At 35.2% G+C, this 19,056-nt stretch overlaps 1 protein-coding gene across 2 annotated transcripts in view; it reads right to left on the bottom strand.

Annotated features, from left to right (window-relative positions):
* Positions 1-803: 803 nt before the first annotated feature.
* The window catches only part of SCYL2 (SCY1 like pseudokinase 2), a 58,368-nt gene continuing 40,115 nt past the window's right edge, over positions 804-19,056 (bottom strand). For both annotated transcript variants that reach the window (XM_030856282.2, XM_070046441.1), the window contains exons 10-18: positions 18,241-18,363; positions 14,709-14,822; positions 13,315-13,447; positions 11,131-11,249; positions 6,744-6,844; positions 5,221-5,287; positions 4,988-5,083; positions 3,874-3,993; positions 804-2,450 (exon numbers count right to left, since the gene is read on the bottom strand). In XM_030856282.2, coding sequence (XP_030712142.2) covers positions 1,806-2,450; positions 3,874-3,993; positions 4,988-5,083; positions 5,221-5,287; positions 6,744-6,844; positions 11,131-11,249; positions 13,315-13,447; positions 14,709-14,822; positions 18,241-18,363 — 1,518 coding nt within the window. In that variant the 3' untranslated portion in view covers positions 804-1,805. The remainder of the gene's footprint in view (positions 2,451-3,873; positions 3,994-4,987; positions 5,084-5,220; positions 5,288-6,743; positions 6,845-11,130; positions 11,250-13,314; positions 13,448-14,708; positions 14,823-18,240; positions 18,364-19,056) is intronic.

The raw sequence follows: 19,056 nt of genomic DNA on the forward strand, positions 1-19,056 counted from the left end.
ATTGTTGCAAAGAAAAATTCTTCAATGTTAAGCAGTTTTATTCCTTATGTAAACTTTTCTCAAGATAGATATTGTGTTACGAACGAGACAAATAATCAGGTGCAGGTATGAATGTATTTGCCAAAAACATCTGCTCTTCCTACTGCTTTTCATTTCTTGGAAAAGTTTCTTTAGCATTCCTATCAGTCCTTCTCCTAAAACCATGTAACAAAATACCGCTCATACACAAACCAGATATTAAGCTGACTTTTTATTTTTTAACATACTCTCTTATTGAATGCTGCCAGCAATATTATCAACTTACATTTTATAATCAAGTACTGTATGTTCAGTGTGTGTATACGTATTTTTTCAATGAATAAATGTAGTGTCAGCACACTAAACTTCATATGACTTATTTTAAATGATTGCTGGTTTCAGATAATTAAAAACCACAAACTCTATGACTGCGATTATAATACATTTATAGTTCTCTGAAAGATCAGTTTAAAGTTATAACATAATGATGGAATATAACGAAATACAAATGACATCTATAGCATAAGATTCCATGGTTGACTAATCAGCAAATCAAAGAAAAATATCAGAGAAAGGGCTTGAAAAAGAAAGCATGTTTCCTGTTAGAATAATTTATTCTTTCTTTCCTAAAAATGGCTAATTATGGACATAAAAATGTTTGAACAAAGGGTCCTGAAATTCCTAGAGAAGATTTAAACTTCAGATGCAGTAACTGACGAAGTCAGACGTTATCATAACGTATCAAGCTGAAAATTAATCTTTTAGTAGCCAGAAGATACAAGTGCTCATTTTTAGAGAAGTAAAGTTTATTACATTTGAAACAATACAGCAGAAATCTCAAAAGTATACTCATTAAATATAGTTTAATTCTTACAAATCTCCTTTTGAAAATGCAATTCATATGTGCTGCAACCTCAGAAGTTTGAATTCAAAATGAAATATGGAGGCAGTAGTCAGGGAAAGCACATCAGAGGGCTTTGTCAAATATCTGTACAAATCAGTACCTACCTCTTCTGTCTGTGATACAGTAGGAAAAAAAGTGATTCTAAACATATCCAAGTAAATGCAGAAAAAAACATTACTATTTGAGGCAGACCATGCTAAAATATAATTTACAATGATTAGTTTGCATTTATGATAGTTAATAATGCCTTAGTTTGAACCAATGAAATCAAGGTTAAGTTAAATGCTGCAGTATTTGCTCAGTCTTTTGCACTAAACATTAGTTCATCTGAGAAGTAATAAGATTGGAAAAGCAAATGACCCGATCCTTTTCGTTAGGCTTATCATTTTCTCACTCAGTCACACTAAATGCAAACAAATCAATACAGCATCAAGATTTTTCACATAGTAAAAATGAAGACTAATGACTTGTGAAGGCAGACTGTGTACCATGTAGTATTTAACAGATGAAACTTGCAATTACCATCAACTCAATTTTTTAAATAACACCAAGATTTACAAGCCAAAATAAACATTTGATTTAAAAATTCTGCTATTCAAGATACTCAGGTGTCTTTTTTTCTCATTGAGATTGATATGGGTTGGGTCTTTTAAAAACCTGAAGAGGAGTTGGTAAGAGGAAAAAAATCCTCAAGGCTTTAAAAACCTCAACTGTTAAAGAGTCCATACAACTACTATGCTGGCATGACAACAGGTTTTTTTCTGTCAGACAAGACCATTTACTTTCCCACAGAAGTACTTCCTCCAAGCCAATTATATAGATGTAAATCAGCTTACCCATGATTAAAACTGAAGTGATCCTTCAAAAACAGGAGCATGACACCTCACCCAAAAAGATCTTTTAAGTCACTGCTAGCTGAACTGCTACTGGTCATAGTAGGTGGCGGCTGTGCAAAGTTCTGCGGGTTAAAGAAAGGATTAGTCTGCACACCGAAGGCAGACTGTCCTATCATGCGTGTCTGTGCTCCCATTACCGAACTGCCCACACCTGGAGACCCTTGAGCAGGCACAAACTGATTAAGCCACTGATTCGGTTTCTGTTGTGATAACTGGTTCATGCTAACTTTGGGTTTCTGAGGGCCAAAGAGATTATTAAGAGCAGACATATCTGTGGGTCTCTGCTGAGTCAGCTTCGTACCAGCAGGAGGAACACTCACAGCACTGAAGTTTGGCAAAGTGGAAGGTGTTCCCAATGTCATCTTGGCCACTCCAGGTGCGCTTGGACTGCTGAAGAAGTTCTGGTTTGTATTAACTGGCACATTGAATCCTGAAGTCTGAAAGCCCATGTTGGCATTTAGGCCGTTTGTTAAATTTCTCTTTGTATTATCAATTGGTGTAGAAAACATCATACCAAGGCCCGTGGAAGGAACAGAAGTGAAGGTACTTGAAGAAGAAATTTTAGGGGTACTAACAGAAAGACTGGTCAAAGATGACATATTATCCATCAATGTGTCTGTCAGGTCCTTAGTCTGAAAAATATGAGGAAATTACTTTATCTCCAAGAATTCCAAATTACTTAAAAATCAGTAAACATTTGATAAATTTTATTATAAAGGACAGTTAAAATTAAGCTCAATAGTCTACACTAAGACAGCAAACCACAGCTCACAGGCCAAATCCAGCCTGCCACATATTTTTGTAAGGCTTTTTAAGCATGAACATTTGTAATCAATCTGATGATAGGGAACCCAACTCTGAACTCCAATTAAATGAAATGTTGTCTCCCTCGCTGCACCTCCACCAAAAAACAGAATTGCATTTTCTCATTAGATCTGTATTACAGACAAGGATACTCTATTATTTTTGTATTTTGAATTTCATCAAAAGTTTGTGGAAATTTATTTTCTCTATTCTAAGTACCTACAAAATACTTTATTTTTGCCTCTTGGCTCACAAAGATTTTTCCCAGAGGAAGAAATTTAATGATTAAGAGGCAACAACAACAACAAAAAAATAATTTAAAGAAAGCTTCTAAGATAAAGTAATTTCTGCGATCAGCAATAGTGTAAACTTTCTATCAGCAGAGACCTTAATCACTGCTCTAACACCAGCACCTAGAACACTGCCTGGACCATAGCAGGAAATAAATACTGGTCAGGACATACAGGTAAGTGTTCCTAAATCAAGTCACAAACATGACTATAACAAAAAAGCTAAAAATTGAAAATTACTTTTTGCTCAAAACTACATAAATGCATGAACATAATATTCCTGGTCATTTCAAAGTGAGCAGCGTTGAATTAGTACCATAGACCTAATATTTTTTAAGAACCCTCCCATTAATCTAGCTTCCTCTTTGTTGGTAACAAGCACTATTACAAAACATTATATATTAGGCAGGCTATTGAGGAGTTGTTGGAAAATTCTTGACGCCCATACTTCTTAGAAATTACACATTAAAGTATTTTCTGAAATACATTTTTATAAAACACTAGTAGGTAGACTAAGTTCTATACTACCTTACTCCTTAAGAGTAGTATGCCTTATATATGGAATTCTAAAATGTGGTACTGATGAACGTAGTGGCAGGGCAGGAATAAAGATGCAGACGTAGAGAACAGACTTGCGGGGAGGGGGGGATCTGGAATGAAGTGAGAGAGTAGCACTGATGTATACACACTACCAAATGTAAAATGGATGGCTACTGGGAAGCTGCTGCATAGCACAGGGAGATCAGCTCGGTGCTTTGTGACAACCTAGAGGGATGGGATAGGGAGGGTGGGAGGGAGGCTGAAGAGGGAGGGGATATGGGAATATATGTATACATACAGCTGATTCACTTTGTTGTACAGCAGAAACTAACACAACATTGTAAAGCATTTATACTCCAATAAAGATGTGGAAAAAAAACCTGTAGTATGCTTGAATTATGCAAAAGAAATGAACTCTGACCTGCTTGACTGGAGCAACAGGTGTGTGCACCTGGGGTTTAAGAGGTTGCTGGCTTTTCAACTTCTGTGCCTGCTCCTGTTCTTTTGCCAATTTTTGTTTTTCTTCAAGTGTAAGTGATGCCTGAAAACAAAACAAAACCAAAAAAATCAACTGACAACTTTCATAATTCCATTTGTAAAACAGAAGATTTCTTTTTGGTATGTCTGACAATACCAAGTAGTTTACAAACTACTCCTGTATTGGTGATTGCCACAGCGTAAGTTATACTTTGAATTACGGTAAAATTTAACTTTAGGTAGAAACTCACAGGATCCCTGCTAAACTATTTCCAATATGAAAATAATAATAAAATTATTATTTTAAAACCATTCATTAGAATCATCTTTTTCCAGACAATGAGAATATGACTAGGTGATATCATTTTATAAAATTGGGAGATTCTAGCTCACTCTAAAAATATTTTAGAAACTCATCAAAAAGCTAAGTAAAAAGGAAACAACTTTTTTTTTAACGTGAACAATTCCTTTCACTGCTAATGTCTGCATCAAATTCAACATCTTTCTTTTTCTTATATCAACTTTGCCAACCTATAAGCTCGCAGTATGTCCTATTAACAAATTTTGTAAACCACAATGTCTAGTAGTTCCTTGGCTCTACACGTACAGGTACTCATATCTGTTGAATAAACAGAAGAAAACTGCCCTCAGCAGAAATTCAAAACTGACATATTTTTTATATCGGATGCTAACCAACATTTCGATTGGAAAGTATCATTTTAAAGTTTGTTATTCAAAATCAGAATCAGAGAAGAGACACTGTAGAATTTATCAAGGGATGTGACCGGCAAAGTACAGTAGAAAGGACAAAGAGGTCAGGCAACCTAGAAATGTTACCAACATGGGAGACTGAATAATAAAGAAAGTTAAAAATCTTAAGCATGTTTATTCTCAACATGAGTCAGGTCATGCATGACCCACTGATAACTTTTAAATTTCATAAAGATAATTAAAGAATGTTTCTTATTAAGCTAAATAGTATTTCCCAACAAAAATATGTGGTTTTAGAAGTTATATAATATAAATACGAGTACTAAAAGAACAGTAAAGACACTTACTCTTTTATGTTTATTCTGTAACCCATCCTCTTTATTTTCTGATTCACCACCAGTCAGAAGGTCTGCTCCAATGTTGTTGAAGACTTTGTCAATATGCTGAAATACCAAAAGTGAACCAGCTGAATGACGTGCAAGATTGTGATTTTACTGCTTAAAGATCAGAGGTCCCCAAAATGGAGCACACTATCAAGCATTTTTTTTCAAAAATTAGAATAATCTAAATATCTTCTTACCTGAGACCCAACATTTGTAACTTTTGTCTCCTCAGAAGCATTCATTTGATTTCCTATATCCAAAGATCTGTGAGAGAGTTGAGTTATGACAAAGCAATAAAAAGAAATGTATGTTTTAAAAATACTTGTACTAAAAATAGTTCATCCACATGGAATTTACTACAATCTAAACAAACTGCAACTTCATTCTTTAAGGAGAATCATAATCTTTCGTTATTTACTACTATTAATGTCTGCTTGCCCCCAAAATGTACATTTGTACACATGTGTTTTTTTTAAAGCTCAGCATTTGAGATTTACTGGAGAACTTAGTGTCATAAAACCGGGCAAGCATGGTTCTTACCATAGGAGAGTTTACAGCTCACTGAGAGACAAGATATGATATGGGAACTTAATGTGATTAAGTTCAGAATCTGTGATTCTAACAATAAATGCTATAATCACTGAATAAGTGATGTGGACAAGATCTATGCCTTGAAAAACAGGTAAGATATAGATAGGAAGGACAAAAAGAGAATACATAGAAAATTTCTCTCTGTTGTAATTTTTAAAGATTATTTTCCAGGGTTCCTAAGTTAATATAGTCAATCCATTAAACATGATAAATATATACATCACAGAATACTTAGTGCATACAAAGAGCTATTTCACATCATTCTACACCTTGTGTATTTATTTCCATAAAGCTTTCATCTTACACAGGAGCAGAACCTAAAAAGTTTCTTTTGGGGGACTTGGCTCATGATTGATACCAATTTTACTGATTTTCAGATGTCTTTGACTCAGGATTAAACTTTAACAGGCATCCTAAAATCATGTTTTGCCTCTGGAGCAAAGAATATAGTGGAGATTTGATCATAAAAACTGGCATTTTCCACTGAAAAATTTTTACCCTTCCCCTCTTCCTTTGAATACTAGTATTTTGCAAATAATTGAGAAAATCCTCCCTAAAAACAAACAAAAAAAGAGGTACACACTGTGGTACTACATATGGAATGAATTCTCTATAACTGTTTCTGGGGTTAGAGAAAAAAGAAGGAGAAATCAAAACACCAGGATTTCACAGATTTGAAAAATATTTTTAAGTGGTGCTCTTGGCAATCAGCACCCTGAGTTTACAATGCCAGTAACTAATGTGACAAGAGATTTTCTTAGAAACAGAATTTTCTTTATGTAGAGAAAATGCTAGGGTTACATCCTATTATGCTTCTGTATTCAGAAATGACATCAGATTTTCAACAACATTCTAAACTCAGTTCAACTTAATATGTTGGAAAATTTTTATATGCTTTACATATAGTCAAATTGAAATCCTTCGGAACATATGTATATATATAACTGATTCACTTTGTTATAAAGCAGAAACTAACACACCATTGTAAAGCAATTATACCCCAATAAAGATGTTAAAAAAAAAAAAATGAAATCCTTCAATTTTTCTAGTCCGTATTCTAGAAAATCAACCATGACATAACTTTGATGTCACTCCTGGACCATGTGCAATTCATATGCAACCTACTTACTTCTGCTGTTCTTGCATTATATGAAGTTGCTCCAGTTTAGTCTTATGTTCAGACTCCAATCTATTAAGCATCTCTTTTATGACGGAAATGAAGGAATTGAACTGGTGTAATAAGAAATTGATATGGTTATAATGTTTCAAGTTAGCCACAAAGGTAATCTAATAAAATAATTCAACAAGTCATTCATAATATTCTCTATTTTTATCAGAATATGACCCACTCATAGCACTGATGACATAAGAATAGTACATTTTAGCTCAATATATCATAGCAAGCTTTTACAGTATCTCTGTATGGTGGTGATATAGTTGATCAGACTTTTAAGTTCCAGAAAACATGTTCTCAATAAGTTTTATATCCTAACAGCTATTATTCAGCAGTCTTATATAAATTCAACTCCAGCAGTTATTACATATTGATTTTTCTAGACTAATCCAAAAATGACCATCTAAATTTGTGCATATCTGAAAACAATCTGCTTAATAATGCATAAAAAATTACTCTTTATTCAAATCATTGTAAAAATGACGTTTGGCTAAAATAAGCCTGTTTTCTAAAAAGTTAGTAGAAATATTAAATATACATAATCTAACTTCCAAATAATTAAAATTCATAAAGTATATCTAATTTAAAGTTAAACATAGTTTAAGCTTTGGTTAAACTTTACATAATAATTTTTAAATTTATTTATTTATTTGTTTGTTTGTTTTTGGCTGCATTGGGTCTTCGTTGCTGCACGTGGGCTTTCTCTAGTTGTGGTGAGCAGGGGCTACTCTTCATTGCGGTGCGCAGTCTTCTCATTGTGGTGGCTTCTCTTGTTGCGGAGCACAGGCTCTAGGTGCGCAGCCTTTGGTAGTTGTGGCTCGCGGGCTCTAGAGCGCAGGCTCAGTAGTTGTGGCTCACGGGCTTAGCTGCTCCCCGGCATGTGGGATCTTCCCGGGCCAGGGCTCAAACTCGTGTCCCCTGCATTGGCAGGTGGATTCTTAACCACTGCACCACCAGGGAAGCCCCTAGTTAAGTAATTCTTATGGTACTTTAGGATCATCATAAACAATTTATTTTAATAATACCACATATTACAGGAAGACTCTAGAAACTGCTTTCTTCCCCTCCCCAAATCTTGCAACTACGTCTTTGGGCTGGGTGCTTATAAATACACTATTTTATTAATCCTCACAACTCTTCAAAGTAAATTTATTAATATTTCTACTTTATAAATGAGGGAACTCAGGCTCAGCAAGAGAGAAAGCAACTTACTCAGAAATACTAAATAACTTATATGGCAGAATTAGAATTCATACTAAGTCTGTCTCCAAAGCTTGTACTCTTTTCTACTACGTTATGCTGCCTCTCAACCATGCTCTATCATCCATTTATCCTCTGTCTGATCATAAGAGTAACAAATGGCATGTTTCCTTAGCTGTTTACCATGACTGACTCTTTGCTGATTAGATTTTTTAACTTTTTAACAAAATATAACATACACAGAAAAGTATACATATAAAGGCACATCTCAAAAAATTCACAAACTGAATTTAACCAGTAGCCAGAAAAAGAACAGAACATTGGCAGCACCCCAGAAGCTTCCCCGTGCCCCCTTCTAGTCATTTCCTACCCTCCCTCGCCATATGACAAAACACTATTCTGACTTCTAGCAGTGTAGTTTTAACCGTCTTTGCGTTTCATACAAATGGAATCATTCAGTAGATCCTCTTGTGTCTGGCTTCATTTGCTCAACATAATGTTTGTGAGATTCATCTATATTGTTGCAGCATTAACATAGTAGGCCTGCACGGCTATCCTTGGAAAAGTCTGCTTGCAAGGTTGGCCCTTGGCTGGTGTCCAGGAACTCAGATTTTGGGAGGTTCCCACCATTAACTGATAATAGTGGCTCACTGTGTCTAACTGGAATTTGAGTACCAGGCAGGGGGTGCTACTTGATCAGCCCCCAATAAAAATTCCAGGCACCGAGTCTCCAATGAGCTTCTCTGGCTCGCAATATTTCAGACACACTGTCACAAGTCATTACCCAGGAAATTAAGCACATTCTGTGTGACTCCACCAAAAGATGACTCTGGAAGCTTGAGCCTGGTTTCCCCCAGACTTTGCCCCATGAACCTTCTCCCTTCACTGATTTTGCTTTATATTCTTTCACCATAATAAATCATAGCTGTGAGCACAACAGTTGGCTGAGGCCTGAGTCCTGCTGGTGAATCACTGAATCTGGGGGTGGTCATAGGAACCGTCCCCCAACACAAGTTGTGATTGTGTTTGGATTGCTGCATGGTGTTTTCTCTTTTTTAATCAAATGCTAAAAATGTATTTTCCTAAGTTACTTTATCTTTTTCACATAATGTATAATATACTTAGATTATTTTAAATCAGAACTGACAGAAGAGGGCAGTCTTGAATTAGGAACCCTGTCTATGAAATGAATAGGAAAGCAGACCACATCCATGCTAACTATTGTAAAATACAAGATGATATGAATCTAAATATTTCTGCTGATGAAAATAGGCCCCCCCAAAAAACAACCATAAAGCTGAAGAAAACTAACACACTTCAAATGTAATTATATATCCTAAAATAAGCATTTGAGAATATTTTAAAACACCCTAAATCATAAATATGAGAACTAAGAACAGAAATGACCAAAAGTTGAAGACTATCTTAGGCATGTTATCATTCTATTTTTCCCCAATATTCATCCTCCCTTTTTGCCAATCCTAATTTCAACCCTGCCATCCAAGATATGAAGAAATTATCAAGACAGAAACTGAAATCTAAGGACACAAACCTTCAGGGGCTTACCCTACCACTTCAAATGAAATTTTGGATCTGATTAATTTTACAAATTTCTCTATTTTGAAAACTCCATTCACTCAGCACTCTCCCCTATGCCAAAAGCTCTCTTGCTTAACTCTCAGCTTTTTGCTTCCTTCATTGCTCTAATTCACTTTTAGTCCTTAATTCCAAACCTTGCCAGCCTATCCATTTCTGACACTCTCAGTTAAATAGTAACCCTTCCCCATCTTTTCCATTATACATCATTAAACATTAGTTTTATGGTGAACAAAATGCCTTGTCATTACTCTATACCTCAAATTTTCTCTCAATTCAATAAAAATTTTTGTTTCTGGCACTGTACTAAGTACTGGGGATGTAATGAAGAATAAGCTATAACAACCAGCCTTCTGGGAAAGTCAGACACACAAGTATATAGCTGTGACAACTACGGTGACAGAAGTATGCAGAGGTAATTCTATAATAAGCTTTGAGTACATAGTCCCTTTGCTCAAACATTTACCACATCTTGAAAGTTCAAATACCTAAACGAGATGAGCATTTAAAGTCTGCCTATTCTAGGGCTTTCACTATCGTGGCCCAGGTTCAATCCCTGGTGGGGGAACTGAGATCCTGCAAGCTGCACGGCATGGCCAAAATAAAATAAAACGAAAGTCTACCTATTCTAGTCTCAATTTATCTTAATATCATCACTCCCTGATTATATTATAGGTATCTCTCAAACTGTATTATTCATTCCCTGTGGCAGATAGACTCTAAAATGGTCCCAATTATCTCCTCATTCTGCTACTCTGTCTTTCTGTAATCCCCTACCTTCAAACATGGGCAGGACCTGTGACTTGCTTGTAACCAACAGAATATGGCAAAGGTAACGGGATGGCATTTCCTTGATTACATTATAAGAGACTATAACTTCCATCTTTCTAGCAGACTCTTTGTGGCTTTGATGAAACCAGATGATGCCGTGTTGGAGGCCCATGAAACAAGGAATTCACAGTGGCAACCAGCTAACAGAAAGCAACAAAGTGAGGCCTTCGGTTCAAGAGTCTGAAAGGAATTTAATCCTGCCAAGGACCATTGAGAGAGCTTAGAAACAGATCCTCCCCCAGCTGAGCATTCAGATGAGACCTCAGTCTTTGACTGCAGCATTGTGAGAAACTGAGCGGAGCATACATGCCCTGGCTTGGCTGACCCACAGAAATTGTGAGATAATAAATCTATGTTGTTTTAAACCTGCAAGTTGTGGTGATTTGTGAGGTAGCAATAAATAATGAATACACAGCCCAGACATATTTTTTTTTCCCTTTGTTCATGTCAATTTCACAGTCCCAAATTTGAAGTAGTCCCCAATCCTACACATCTTTCAAAATTCTGCTCATTTACTATCTCCCAATTAGGCCTCCAATCAATAATCCATCCTTCCAACTCACATACTCCTTACTTTGAACCCACAAACTTTCTTCATTCATCTCTTTGGCACATTTTTCCTTGTTTTACCAATTTATATGTAATATATTTATACATTCAATGCCAAGAAAACAGTAAGCTGAATAAATTGAATAAAGCACAAAACTACTCCTACCTGATTGAGATTAAGATTGTTTTCAATACTCAGGGGAATCAGATGAGGCAATACTTTTCCAGCCAACTGCTCTTTGGTGATTCCCAACTTCTTATGAGTAAAAGTACATTTGTAAATACCTGACAGAAAAGAGTAAGACAAATGTTATAATTCAGTACCACAAATCAATAGAAATCAGAAAAACAGTGTATCTATATGAAATCTCTTGATAATCAGTATAGTTACAAATTTTTCCTTATCAATGCTTAGAAGGATGCTCTTATATATGGATCAGGGTGATTTCAGCTTTACTGTCAGTTTAGATTTAACATACCATGACACATTTATCCTGTATTCTTTTGGTTTTAAGAACACATTTAATGATAGTATAAAATTAAAAGTCTATCAGAACTAGATACAGTTCTTACAGTGCAGCAGTAAGGCTACAGAATGTCTCTCTATTCTGAACAAATCTAAATATATATTTCAGACATCTCATTCAAACTTGAGACATCTATTTAAAGTGTCTAAGTATAGGTCCTATACCTTTATTCACTTCTTTAACCAGACTCAACATCTCTGAACTTTAATAATTTAAGTCAACTCCACACAAGTCCTTCCCTCTTGTCTTACCTATTTACTCAACTTTCAGGACCCTGCTTGATACACCTATTGCACAAAGCCTTCATTTGGTAAACTGAGCACGTTTCCTCCTCATTCTCTGAATGCTTTTGTGTTATAAGTGTTTTGTATAGAATCCAAAGCTTTAGAACACACCATCTCCTGTTATTCTGCTGTTAATGCACACTTCACTTACATACTCAAAGAATAACTTTGGGGCTTCCCTGGTGGCGCAGTGGTTGAGAGTCCGCCTGCCGATGCAGGGGACACAGGTTCGTGCGCCGGTTTGGGAAGATCCCACATGCCGCAGAGCGGCTGGGCCCATGAGCCATGGCCGCTGAGCCTGCGCGTCCGGAGCCTGTGCTCCGCAACGGGAGAGAGGCCCACGTACCGCAAAAAAAAAAAAAAGAATAACTTTGAGTGCCCATTAAATGCTTATCTGCAGGGCACTATGCTCATTACTCTCCCTTCAGTTGGTCTCACTGATTCTCACAAAACTCCTATAATGATATTATTTTTATCCTCATTTGACAGATGAAGAAACTTTTCAAAGTCACTCCAGGAACTGGCATAGCCAGGACTGGGGTTAGGGCTCTTTCCAGTATGTCAAACTTCTTCTCAAGAAGACTAATTTCTTTGAGCTCAAAAGTTTCATACTATATCACAAAAGTTCTATGTCTACAGAGGTCCACAACAGATTACTTACTGACCATTTCTACAAATATTTACTGAGGGCTTTCTATAAATCAGGCACTACAGTAGGTATTAAAGATACATGGCTGAATAACATAGTTTTTCTTCAAAACTAACAAAGAACTTCAAGTTCAGTAACTTGTTAATGTTTCTGTGATTCCACAGCTAAGTCTATCTCTATTAGTACAGCAGACCCTGAACAGTTTCAGATTGGGCTTTAACTATTTATAGGCAATTTCAGAGTTTTTTTTACAGAGTGATTTATAATTATGCTGATAGAACAGAATGTGCTGTAAGGCCAATAATGCTTCATCGGCACATCACTTAGCAGTGAAAAATATTTGTTCAGACTTAAACATATCTAAATTAAAAACCAGCTCTACCAGTTATCAGCTGTATAACCTTGAATAACTTACTTCACCCCTCTGAGCCTCAGTTTCCTTACTGTAAAACAGAAATAACAGTACCTATCTCATTGGATTTTGAAGAGGACAAAATAAGGTAATGCAGAGAAAAGACTCAGCACAGTGCCTCTTACAAATCAGGTACCAAATAAACATCAGGTATTACTATTAAGACTGGTATCAGCATTTCAAGTAGTCTTGTTTGCCTCTCTTATTTAGTACCATTTTACAGAGAAAACTACATGCTATCATGATACCTGTGAAGCCAGGATTCCCAAATATCTTATTCCTTTATAAATGTCAAGTACTACCACTTTTGCTAAAATTAACACAAAGAAAAAGTTATATCATGGCATTTACCCCATCATTCTTCAGTTACTGAATGCTATATACATGAAAAGAGTACAAAATGGTTTTATAGATTGAAAAGTTTACTTGCATAACTGTAAAACAAAGTAGCATCAAATGACATTAAGTTTTCAGCTACCTAAAATTCCCATGAGGACCGCAGGTTCCTTGGATGGAATTTGTTGTAAGAACGGCAGAATATCATCAAGTACAAACCACTTATCCAAGTATTCCAAAATCTTTCCTAAGCACACTAATGAATTTACACGTACCTATTAAAAGAGGTAAACTGAATTAGTCATTTAAAGTCTTTGCAATCTAGACCAAAGTATTTTAAGTATGAGTATAATCTTCATATAGGTATATGTTAAATCCTCAAGAATAAAAGTAGGTTTAAAAGCTCCCGTCCTTTATTTATATAGAAAATTCACATATTTATAAATTCCCCTGACTTGTTTCAGAAAGAATCTTTGATTGCTTTGCCAGGATACTGGGTAGTTAAAGGTAAGGAATGACTTTAATTTTATATCTTTTTAAATAAAGTAATTAGGATTTGAAAAGCTTTATTACACATTTGTTTGTCAAGAATATTTCCTTGGGGTCATTTGAATTATAAAAAAGGACTTGGGCTTCCCTGGCACGGTGGTTGAGAGTCCACCTGCCGATGCAGGGGACACGGGTTCGTGCCCCGGTCCGGGAGGATCCCACATGCTGCGGAGCGGCTGGGCCCGAGAGCCATGGCCTCTGAGCCTGCGTGTCCGGAGCCTCTGCTCCGCAGCGGGAGAGGACACAACTGTGAGAGGCTCGCGTACCGCAAAAAAAAAAAAAAAAAAAAGGACTAAATTTTCCCACCAAGTGATTAATTTTACTGGGCTTCCAGTATTTTTCTCTAATTCAGGTTCAAGTCATTCTTAAACTAAATATTTTAACAACATGTGAAAAGTATATTTGTCCCACATAAAGTTTTGTATTTCTAAATATATCTTTAATATAGTTACTAAAACTTGATATTTAGGAGCTCTTTTATCACAATTCTATCAATTGTGATATCTATATTCTCTTGACTATTTTGATAAATATTTCACACCCTACTTTTTTAGCTAGAATTTGTTAAGATAGAATACTTTTAGTCAGGATCATAATATCAATGAAACTATTTTTTTTTAAAGTAAACTAAGAAAAGCAGAAAACAATTAGTTGGTAAAAAAACAAAAAGCACCACATTTCTGCAAGAACGATGGAAAAAAAATAAACTGGATTAAAGCAGAAAAGGGTTAAGAAAAAAATTACTCAAATTTCCTACTGAAGCACTCAAAGTTAGGGGACAGGGAGTAATGTCAGGGATGGAATACTGTAAAATTATATATCAGGGAAAACTACAGCTATTGCTCACTTTCATAGTACTATATATAGTCTACTTATAGCCATGACAAAATATATGAACAAACTATAAAAGGGTTATTAAACAATAAGAAAATTATTTAAGCCAATGAGGCGTGAAAGAAAAACAAAGATTAATATGCTATTACTTACAGCAAGGGAAGCCGTTTGTAGACATGCATTTTTAATTCTTGGTATCAAGGCATTTTTCATGGATGGGTAGTCTATAAGATTTGCAAAGGTTGGTATGATGTTTAGACAGAGTTCCTATTAAGAAAATAAATCGGATCAATCTTAGAGACTCTCTCACATACTAAAAAACATTTTGCATTTGCATGGCTAATTTGTCACATAGCTTGAAATAAACTTTTATGTATGGTATATCATTTGACCTTTTCAACAACTGTTTGAAAGAAAAATACTTATTATCAATTTTGAATTTTACAGATGAGGAAACAGGCTCAGAAGACCTTGCTCAAATTCATGCTAGGTCATACAACTAGCATATATACCCAAATTCCCTGATCGCATTCCTAGTTTCTTTCCCTGATAACACAATTAATTCTTCATTTATTTTTAGAAATAGGAACATCTAAAAAAAAAATAACATCTAAGTTTTGCTATCTTTCACAACAAGGGAAAATCAAGTACAAAGTCACGTAAAACTATTCCTCTTTAAATAAGGAATTTCTTAGCTGTTACATATATCCATATGATGGATATAAGACAAACATTTTAAAATATATTTTCAAGACTGTTTAACAATATCAAGGATAAAATGCAATAAGATACTATTATATAATCCCATTTTTTAAATCTGTCTACAGGCTTAGGGAAAAAAACTGGAAGGATATATCTGGGAATGTTAACTGTGGGCATCTCTGACAGAGGATTTTAATTTCCTTTATATTTTTAACTATTTCTAAATTCTGAAACTAAAGCCAATATAAATGACAGAAACAGGAAAAGTTATTTAAAACGTTCTTGTTAACTTAATGCCATGCCATAGTGTAAATGACTGTAACTGGGAACTTCAAGGATAACAGAAGAAAGGGGGGATGATGAAGGATTAAATGAGATAAAAAAAGAACAGGAAATGGCTTGAGAACTAACTGGCTGAAGAACCTAATCTCAGATACCTTATAAGGCAGAATGATCCTTGTAGGAAAGCAAAAAAGAGATTACTGAAGAAAATGGGGGTATAAATGTATATCAGGGAAGGAGTTATTAACGATATTTGGTAAACTTAAAGACATTCATTTATGGTTAGCAGATAGAAATGAATCAACCACTAAAAATCTGTTATCAGTATACTGGCAGGTATTTTATTTGCTTTAACTTATCCCCATACTTCCAAAAGGCAGACAGAAAGAAAAGAGTTAATATTAATATCTATTCAGAAGTATAATAAATTATGTAGGTGATATAACTTGAGGATAATAAATACAAACTATATTTAAGGGACTATTTTCCACAGGTGGTAGAGAATGAGCAAGGATGAGCAGTCAGTGAGATACTGTGTTCCTGTTACCAGAGGGGAACAAGGAAGTTCAGCGCTTAATTGATATCAGAGTGACAGAGAGACAGAGACTGACTGCACACATGCACTATGCCATATAATCCAGCAGTAGGTTACAAAGAGGGAAATCTTAAATTATGTCTAAATCACTTAGCTAGAGGAGGGGAGAACCATAGGAGGAGACAGAGTAAAGAACCTAAGAACAGGAGATTGAAAAAAACAAAACGAACAAAAGGAAGTCCAATTAGCATATTCTCAGGAACTTCTGCCTATTATTTTCTACTTTCTCTGTAACTGGTGGTGGGGAGGGGAGAATGAAAACATATTCTACGTTTATTTAAAGGTAAATAATTTTAAAAACTGGTTCTCATATACATTTCTATTAATGCCTCTAATGACCCTAACTTTTGTAAACCATCTTTTACTTTTCCAAATGCTTTTCTAAACTCTCTCTAGCCTCTTAAATAGTTCTAATCAAACTTCAATTTAAAAATACCGTTCCAAAAATGAATCTCAGAAGTTATCTCCTAGCCTTCTAACTTGCATGAAGCTTGAGGAAAAGATTTTTGTTTCTTGCTCTTGCTCTCTCTCCCAAAGCTTAGACTTTAACTTTATCAGACTCGTACCAAGCAATGTTGATACTAGTTAATTGGACTGGTGACTAAACACTTATATTGAATGGTATCAGAAAAGCTAGTTTCTAAAACTTGGCAAAGTGCACAACTCAATTTGAATTATGTATTAACTATTTTAATAAAATACTTGCTGGTAACTTATTGGCCAAACTAACCCTCTTAGGAAGAAAAATGACCTTTCACATCACTCGATCCTCCCTCTCCTCCCTAATTTCACTGAATATAAAACCAGGTTGACTACACCGGGTCTGTGGGAACGTTTCAAGAAGCTATAATTCACAATTCCTTTGGAAAGCACTTAAAAGTAATAGTAAGTACCTTCCCCAATCATTCCACGTCATTTGGACAAAGGCAGCAAGAGATGACGTTATAAGGAAAATTTTTAACATCAACTTCACAACTTGGAATAAAAGAAAACTTAGATAAGGACTGAAATGAGTCAAACAAGTGACCTTATATGTGTGGTATTAGGTTCGCATTTAAAAAAAAAAAAAGTTTTGGTCAATAACTTATAAAAAGTAAAATTCTGGGCTTCACTGGTGGCGCAGTGGTTGAGAGTCTGCCTGCCGATGCAGGGGACACGGGTTCATGCCCCAGTCCGGGAAGATTCCACATGCCGTGGAGTGGCTGGGCCCGTGAGCCATGGCCGCTGGGCCTGCGCGTCTGGAGCCTGTGCTCCGCAATGGGAGAGGCCACAACAGTGAGAGGCCCGCGTACCACACACACACAAAAAAAGTAGAATTCTTTGTTTTTCTTTACTAGAATCTTTGCACTGGTGAAGAGACCATAAACTTTTAAATACGACACCTTTTATGCAGTGAGATGTTCTTAACATAAGTATTTATTTTCCAAAGTGAGAAAAAAAAGCTCAAACTAAATTATACTTTTAATAGCAATCCAAAAATTTTTTTCCAGATAACCCATAGAACCAAAATTTTAGTAGCAAAATTACAGAACTAAAAGTTTGGCAAAGTATGTGATGTTTTAACAGCACTTTTGTAACACAAAAGCATGACTATAAATGCATTAGGGATGGTCACACTAAATTACTATCTGCTTTTCTACCTACCTCCTACACAAATTAACTTCAATGCAAAAGGAACATTTCTGAATAGAAGATTGAGTTACCAAACATGAAAGAAAATTATGAGTATGAGAAGTACCTACTTAACGCTTTCATAAGAAAAAGGCACATACATCTTTGTCATTTTCATTCATATACTAATTACTCATTTAGGAAGAAGGTATACAGCAAACCAAACTACAACAAATCAAACCTTCTATAATAGTACATTACTGATAAGTAAAAGCAACAAATCATTTTACTTTATTAATACAGGTGTTCATCAATTGATTCTTCAAATTAGGAGTGAACACACTAGTAGTAGTATACATCATGCAATTCAATGGATTAATATATACTATTGAGCTTTATATTAAAAAATTATGACAAACTTAAAAGATACTTTACTTCTTTCTTTTGCCTTAAGAATCAAAATCATCATTAAAGGAAAAAAATTGAATATTATACCTGGATCTGAATGGAAGGAGCCTCTAGGGCTCTGTAAACCATTGGCAGGACACTGTTCTTTATCTCATCAGGAGGAGTTTTGGTTAGTAGCAAATCCATTTTTTGGAGGAAAATTAACAAAATCTGTGTAGAAAAGGCAAACAATGTATTAAAGTCTAGAATCTTTATGACACTTTATACATGTCAAAATTTAAAGTAGCTTCAAAAGAATAAGTTATGTATTTTGACACTCACCATGTTGCTAGCCTGAAGGCATGGAAGACAAAAACATATAAATCAAGTCTCTTATGTTTCTAGAAGCACTATATTTAACATCTGCTCTCAGTTTAAACATTTAAATAAAGACTAATGTCCTAACTCTCACATATCTTCAGTAATACATCACTCACCCACAAGTACCAACTATCTGCAAAGCTACCGGGTAAAAAAATAAAAGCCTGAGGGCAGCAAAGTCAGATGTCCCAAAGAAGTAAATTCCATCACTGGGCTTCCATAAAGTTCAAGAGAAGAAAAGGTACAGAAATGAAAAGGACTGCCCGGAAAAATTCTAGAAACATTTTCAATTGTCCCTGATCATTTGTTTGCCACCACATATGTAAGTAATAAGGAAGAAACTATCCCTTCTATCCATGCAGAATACTTAGTTTTGTCAAGGCTCAGTTAAAATTTTTCAGAAGGGATTTTTAGCTAGACGACTACTACTACTACTACTACTACTACTACTACTACTACTACTACTACTACTACTACTACTACTACTAAGGGAAAAAAAATACAAAGAATGAAGACAAATAAGAGCTCAGATGATAGGTTCCT

Source organism: Globicephala melas, chromosome 10 (assembly GCF_963455315.2).
Source record: "Globicephala melas chromosome 10, mGloMel1.2, whole genome shotgun sequence".
Lineage (NCBI taxonomy): Eukaryota > Metazoa > Chordata > Mammalia > Artiodactyla > Delphinidae > Globicephala > Globicephala melas.